The sequence below is a fragment of the Dendrobium catenatum genome, unplaced genomic scaffold (assembly GCF_001605985.2).
Source record: "Dendrobium catenatum unplaced genomic scaffold, ASM160598v2 fragScaff_scaffold_231, whole genome shotgun sequence".
In the NCBI taxonomy this organism is placed as follows: domain Eukaryota; kingdom Viridiplantae; phylum Streptophyta; class Magnoliopsida; order Asparagales; family Orchidaceae; genus Dendrobium; species Dendrobium catenatum.
Genome location: NW_021318693.1, coordinates 8,440,796 through 8,447,787, shown reverse-complemented (window position 1 = coordinate 8,447,787; position 6,992 = coordinate 8,440,796). Strand labels below are relative to the sequence as shown.

The 6,992-nt window shown below is 49.4% G+C and overlaps 3 protein-coding genes across 3 annotated transcripts in view; all 3 read left to right on the top strand.

Annotated features, from left to right (window-relative positions):
* LOC114579206 (uncharacterized PE-PGRS family protein PE_PGRS54-like) overlaps positions 1-361 on the top strand; it is a 4,681-nt gene extending 4,320 nt beyond the window's left edge. Inside the window, exon 2 of the mRNA XM_028693203.1 lies at positions 261-361. Within this exon, the coding sequence (XP_028549036.1) occupies positions 261-361 (101 nt within the window). The remainder of the gene's footprint in view (positions 1-260) is intronic.
* Positions 362-2,706: 2,345 nt separating this feature from the next.
* Positions 2,707-3,738, top strand: LOC110093107. The gene has a single exon (XM_020817894.2). The coding sequence runs from the start codon at positions 2,707-2,709 to the stop codon at positions 3,736-3,738; it is 1,032 nt and encodes a 343-aa protein (XP_020673553.2).
* Positions 3,739-3,810: 72 nt separating this feature from the next.
* Positions 3,811-6,725, top strand: LOC110093109. Its single transcript, XM_020817895.2, has 3 exons — positions 3,811-5,846; positions 5,946-6,130; positions 6,217-6,725. Exons 1-3 carry the CDS (start codon positions 3,811-3,813, stop codon positions 6,723-6,725), a joined length of 2,730 nt encoding a protein of 909 aa, XP_020673554.2.
* Positions 6,726-6,992: the final 267 nt, after the last annotated feature.

Below are 6,992 nucleotides of genomic sequence, written 5' to 3'. Positions count from 1 at the left end.
TGACCGCCGGTCACCCCCACGTCACTCTCTGTGGGGCGGGGGAGGTAAGGATTCGGTTGGTGGGAAAAGCTCGGAGGGTAAGGTCAGGAGATCTGATGGAAGTCGTGGAGTATCTGGGAGCGGGGCATCTAGGCATGGAGTGGCGGAGGGGGAGGGGGTTACTGGAGATAGGCGAACCGCTTTGAAAGGGCTCAATGGGGCTCAGGGGTCGGGAACGTCCAAAAAATAGCTGGTGTATGCGAGATCACCCGTCAAGGCAGGGGGTGCGAAAGCTGATAGTGGAGACACTGCAGCGAGCGGTGCCGGTCTGAACGGGAAGCTGGGTTTTGGGAACGGGGCTTCTGGAAGAAAGTCGGAATGATCTCTAGCTTGCGTTGGAGGCTCTCATTTGGAGTCGATGGCATTATTTACTCGCTCGAAGGGCGCTGGGAATGAAGCCGATGTGGTCGTTTTTGGGGGCGACATTACGGCTGTGGAGGACCCTCTTGATGGCAATCAAGGCCCGTCCGAGGTGGGGATGGGTATGGAGATTATGGGAAGCATGGAGATGGAAGATTTTCTGAAAGATGTTCAAAGGTACTGTCGATCGGAGCATCCTGTTGGGTCGATGGTCCCCGTTGTCCGTGAGGAGCTCATGGAGGTTGAAGGGGAGGTTGCTGACCGGAAAGCCATGGAGACCAAGAGGTGCGTTGACGGTTTGAGGCGTGGGGATGACACTGGATCGGTGCCTCCAGTTCGTGAGACTGTAATGCCAGTGTTCAAGTTTGGAACCCGAAGCTGGATTGCAGAATTGGGTCTGGGGTCGAATGGATGGTCTGGTGGTGAGAACAGCATGGCGGGGGGCTGTGAGGTGAAGTCAGCGGCAGAATTACAATCTGGTGGGAAATTGCCTATGGGGCCGGATTCCGCCTCCAGCAGTCCTTTTGCTTGCCCACAAGGTGTTTGTGGTAATGCCACAGAGGTTTCCCTATCTGCTGGCTTGACTAGGAATTCAACGAGGACAGCTGAGAATCCAAACCAAACGACCACGTCTGGTGCAAATGCTTGGAAGAGGGCTGCGCCAATTGCCCTTAGACTAAAGGATGATGTTAAGTCCTTCATACGGGAGGATGGAATGGTGAATCTGGACTTGGATAAGGCTCGGGGTAATGTGCAGAAACTTGACCGGGCCTTAGTATGTGGCCGGCCAGATAATTGGGGTGGAGCAATGGACTGTCGGAGCTCTTTCCAAATCGACTTGGAAATTCTCCTCACCAGTGTGGATTCAACTTCCGAATCTTCCACTGGAGTATTGGGATGAGGCTAATCTTGCGAGGATGGCTGCTGGTGTGGGGAAACCGTTGTACATGGACGAACAAACCAGGAGGTGGGACCATTGCGCTTTAGCTCATGTTTGTGTCCGTTTAGAACTTTCTAAAAGGCTGCCTAAAGGTGTTTGGGCGAATGGTTTAGGAGGCCCATTTTTCCAACTAGTGGAATACGAGGGCATCCCTCTGATTTGTCAGGCTTGCCGGATGGTTGGACACAAGGCTGAGGTTTGTAGGGAATCGGTTCCTCCCGCTTCGGGAAATCGTCCTAATGGGGGTTATGGGATGGCTTTTTCCAATGGCCAATTGAAGGAAATGGAGATGGAGCGAAGGAATGACGGCAAGGAAGCGTTTTCGTCTGATTCGGCTGGGGGTGTCTCCTCTACAGTGAATGTGGAGCAGGGCGAATGGACGATCGTGAACCGAAGAAGGAGCTCTAGACCGACCAAAACCGGTGCTAAATCCACGGAGGTTAATAATGCTCAACTCAACTTGACCAAAAGAGCACCCAATAGCACAATCTGGAAGGTTGTGGCGGATGGCAACGTCCCCAAGGGGAATCTGAAGATGGGGGGGGGGGGAATTTAACTGGCAAGGAGGTTGCAGTTGCACCACAACATGTTATGATGACGTATAAGGTGGAAGGCACAGAACAGTGCAAACTAACTAATAGTGTGGCTCCACCTACGATGGGGGAAATTTTGAACGTGACCACACAGCCAGGGAGCATGGATATGAGCGTTGAACACAGCAACTCTCCCTCAACTGGCCTGGCGGATAATGGGGAACCGAGCAGTGGGATTCCTGGAGCTGCTGTGCAAATGGAATGGGGCAACAAGGAGATACTTATACCGCAAGAATTGAATATGGAGGAGATCAGGACTGAGGAGGTTGGCCCTGGCCATAATGTGGCGTGTGGGCCAGTTGTGCATCAAAGGAAGCGTCGTAATGACTCTGCTTCCCCAACTCAAATTTTAGCACCAAGGGTTTTGAGATTCTCAGGTTCGAAATCTAATCCGCTTAAGCTGAAAAATGGGAAAACCAGGGAGGCAAAAGACAAAAGAACTAAGGAGCTGGGCAATTATGGCCCCCTTCAAAAGCTTCCTGGAATTAAGCGGAATAAGGAGCAAGGGGCCATGGCAACGTCCCCCTCTCGGGCCCATGCTTTAAATGTGATGGATCGGTCGACTATCGGGAGGATCGATGGAGAATTTGCGGAGCAATGGCAAGAGGTATTTTCGGAGGCTTTCTGCGGCGGGGACGCTTCCCCTTGGGTGAATAATGCTTAGTCTTCTTTGTTGGAACTGTCGGGGTGCCCGTAAGAAGGAGGTGGGTAATTTCTTACGGCACCTGGTTGGGGAAAGGGGAGTGAAGCTTCATTGGCTTGTTCGAGACTAAGATGGGTTCTTTTTCTAGACGGGACATTGATAGACTGATTGGTAGAAGCTGGGATTTTTATTATCAGCCTTCAGTGGGCAGAGCTGGAGGCATTCTTGTTATGTGGAAGGACTCGATTGGTTCATTCAAGACGATTTTCCAATCTGATCAATGTGTTATGGGGACTCTTACTATGTCGAACACGGTTGTGTGGGAGATTGCTATGGTTTATGCGGACAATGATAGGTATGTCCGGAGACAGCTATGGGAGGACATCTCTAATCACCATAATGCGGAGGTTCCGATTGTGGTGGGGGGGGGGATTTTAATTGCATCCTGGCTGCTGGGGGGAAGAAGGGGGGTGGGGAGAAGAAGGGCGGTAGGCTACTATTCCCAAGCGGCCTGTGATATGGGCGACTTCATGGCTGCAAATGATCTGGTGGATCCGGGTTTCTCTGGCCCGGCCTATACTTGGTCTAACAACAAGGATGCGAGGAGCCGGATTTTTTGCCGGCTGGATAGGTTCCTGGTCAGCTCGGCGTTGCTGGACAAATTTCAGGGGCTGAAAGTAACTCATTTAACTCGGATTGCATCGGATCATTGCCCCATTCTCTGCTCTGTGATGGAGGATGGCAAAAGGAATTATACGCATTGGATTAAGTTCGAAGATGTGTGGGCCACATTTTTGAAAGCTTGGCAAATTGTGTCGGAGAAATGGAAGGTGCATGACATGGGATCGGAGGCGATCAAGCTACAGAAGAAATGCAAGCGATCCCTAAGGGCTCTTTTCTTTTGGAGCAGGAACAAAATCAGGATGTTAGAACAGTTGAGGGATGACCTTGATAGGGAGATTGGTATCCTCCAGATGATTGAATGCTCCCCAACCGGGCTTTCTGAGACCCAAGCCGAAACCTTGAGATACAAGGTGCAACTTTTGAAGGCGACGCTGGCTAGAATTTTGATGTGGTGGGGGCAACGCGCGAAGGTGCGGTGGGTAGAGGAGGGGGATGGGAACACACGGTTTTTTCACTCCATGGCGTCTGCAAGGCGGTGATCCAACCAAATTGAGCAGCTGAGTCTTCCGAGTGGAGAAACTGCAACGGAGCAGGCGGATATCCTGCAAGGGATGTATGATTTCTTTGCTCATAAGTGGAATGGCACTCCTATAGACGAGACGGGATGGCCTTCCCTGGATTCTCGGCGGGTGTATACGGAACAGTTTGCTGATTTTCTAGAGAGGGATATTACCCGGGATGAAATCTGGACTGCGGTTCAGTCCATGGGGCCTAATCGTGCACCTGAAAAGGATGGAGTGATGACTTCTTTCCTTAAGGCTTTTTGGGATATTGTGGGCGAGCAAGTTGCTGCGGCATGCCTAGAATTTTTTTCGACTGGGCATATGGAGCAGTCGTGGAAGGAGACGATTGTTGTCCTCTTGCCAAAGGTTGACAAGCCTACACATCCTTTCAAATTCCGACCTATTAGCTTATGCCAGACTATCTATAAAATTATTGCGAAGATTCTTGTCTCCCGGATCAAGGGCCTCTTACCCAACCTTGTATCTGAGGAGCAAGCGGCGTTTGTTCATGGTCGTTCGATCTCCGATCACTGCCTTCTGGGACAGCAAATTGTGAACAAATTTAAGGTGTCCAAATCATCCAAGGGCTGGATGGCAATGAAGGTGGATATGGAGCAAGCCTATGACAAGATGAATTGGAGAACTCTGGAGCTGGTGCTTTTGAAGATGGGCTTCCCTTTGAGGTTTCGTACCTGGGTGCTGAATTGTGTCTCCATGCCTCGCTTTTCTATTATGGTTAATGGGACACTTTCGGAGGGCATTACGGTGAGCTGTGGCTTCCGGCAAGGGTGCCCGCTCTCGCCGTATCTATTTATTCTTTGCTCGGAGCTTCTCTCGTTGCACTTCCACCAAAACTATAGGGAGCTTGGGGTTCAAATCAGGCGGGGGGGACCTCTTGTGTCCCACCTCCTTTATGCTGACGATGTTTTATTTTTTGCAGGTGTGTTAGCTGCCAATGTCAGAAAATTTATTACCATTTTGGAGGACTACTGTGGCTGGACAGGGCAGCGAATTAACAAAAGCAAATCAGCGATCCTCTTCAGTCAGTTTGTGCCTTCGCCGACTAAGACCCGTCTAGCCAAGCTTGCGGGATGTCGCAAGGTGGAGGAAATGGACTATCTCGGTGTCAAATTTGCAATGCAGAGGTTGACAAAGGCCGATTTCAGCTCGCTTCTTCAGAATTTGCATGCTTTTACACTCTCATGGGGGACTCGCCATTTATCCTTGGCCGGCAGAATTACCATGATCAACTCTGTGATTATCCCGCTGTCGTTTTATGCTATTTCGCACACTTTGGTTCCTCGGGGTGTTCTTGCAAAGGTGGAAAGAATTTGTCGTAGATTTCTGTGGGACAAGGACTCGGCCCATAGGAGCCTGCACTACGCCGCTTGGAGTGATATCACCAGGCTTAGGCGGTTGGGTGGACTTGGTTTCCATGCTAGTCACGACTGGGTTGGACCGCTGCGGGCCAGAATTGCTTGGGATTTTCTTCATAAAACTCAAAACCTTTTCCAGAGATGTATGAGGCACGCCTACGAGGATTGGCCATGGCAGCAAGAGAGAAAACGGAGTGATTCTTGCGGATGGAGAATTATTTGCGACGGGGCGAATAGCTTGAGTAAAAATGTGCGCTGGAAGGTGTGTAATGGTGTCGATATTGACACGGTCACTCATATTTGGATCCTGGATTTGGCCATTGCTGTATGGCCTACTTTTTGCGACATTGCGAGGATTGATGGGTGGTCGGTCAGTGAATTCATTTCGCCGGAGAACTTTTGGGATCGCCAAAAACTGCTGCTATGTTTTGGGGAGTCACTGGTTGACAGAATTTGTGATGTCAAGCTCTGGACTGAACTTACTGCGGATTCGCTGGAGCTCTGTAAATGCCCGCTTGACACATCGGTCTCGGCTATATGCTATGGCTCCCTATTCCAAGGGGAGGAAAACCAGGTGGGCACCGAATTGAAGCTCAGATTAAGGCCTCGGGAGCATATATTTTGGTGGAGGATATACATGGACCTCATTCCTACGTGCGGGTGGCTGAACCGTCGTGGCTTGTGTTCCGACGTGCATTGCTCGATTGGGTACATGCAGGTGGAGGATCTGAACCATTTGACGACTTAGTGCAAGCAACTTGATGAGGTTCTTAAATGTTTAGAGATATGGGGGTTTCCTACCCCTAGGTTTGCTTCACTTGATGAGCTCAAAGTTGATATGAAGAGGGGCCTTTCGACTGAGGCCTTCTGGCCCATAATCTATTGTAAGGCTGTGCATTTGTGCTGGGAGAATAGAAATGCTATTAGACATGGAAAGAGTGCTTCCTCAATTACCACAATGGCCGCCAGGATCCTGAGCTCGACATCGCAATGTTTCTTTTCGCATAACTTGGAGCAACGGTTCACCTTTCAATCCACTGGATTGTTTCAAACTTATTCTTGGTGTCCCCCCCTACAGGTTGGTTGAAAATTAATGTGGATGGTGCGTTGCATAGGAACAATGCCGGCGGGGTTGGCATTGTCATCCGGGATTGCTTCGGCAATTTGATCACTGCGGCGGGCTGGAGCATCACGCATTGGGATAGTACCCAAGTGGAGATTTTGGCGGTGCATTACATCGATAGGCTCATTCGGGATTGGATGTTTGATGTTGAGGGGGTTATTGTTGAAGGGGACAATGCAAGCGTGATGGAGTTTATGCACCGTTGCAAGCAAGAGGAGTTGTGGAAGCTTAGGCCAGATGAGGGACATAAGCTGAACTGGGTTAAATCGTTCCATAAAGTGTTTTTTGTTCATACATATAGAGAGCATAACAAAGCAGCTCATTTTTGTTCTCAAAGAGCAATTGATGATAGTTTTGTTTGGGATGTTGGAGATAGCAACAGTATAGGTATTCCTCAAGATTTTTTGTTTATTTTTGAGGATGATAGATGTAATTTTACCCCGGATGTGGGGACTTTGTTTTGATTGGTTTTGTAATGGGTTTTAGATGAATGCAAATGCAGAAGTTCAACTCTCTTAGAACTTCAGCTCTCTCTCTCTCTTAGAAGTTCAGCTCTCTCTCTCTCTCTCTCTCTCTCTCACTGTTTTGATTCCTCAAGATTTTTTTAATATTCTTGAGGAAGATAGGAGGGGTTTTTTGGTAGAAAGGCCGGTTGGCCGTTAGTTTCCTGTTTTGGTTTTGCCTCTTTTTGTATGATCTCTTTGGTTACATGAATGCAAATGCAAAGTTCA

Excerpts from the sequence above, each read along its gene's own strand:
- LOC110093109 (XM_020817895.2), top strand. The coding sequence starts at position 3,811 with ATGTATGATTTCTTTGCTCATAAGTGGAATGGCACTCCTATAGACGAG. Across the intron at positions 5,847-5,945 it reads GACGTGCATTGCTCGATTGG|GTTTGCTTCACTTGATGAGC; the intron begins GTACATGCAGGT and ends TCCTACCCCTAG. Across the intron at positions 6,131-6,216 it reads CCTGAGCTCGACATCGCAAT|GTTGGTTGAAAATTAATGTG; the intron begins GTTTCTTTTCGC and ends CCCCCCCTACAG.
- LOC110093107 (XM_020817894.2), top strand. The coding sequence starts at position 2,707 with ATGGGTTCTTTTTCTAGACGGGACATTGATAGACTGATTGGTAGAAGC.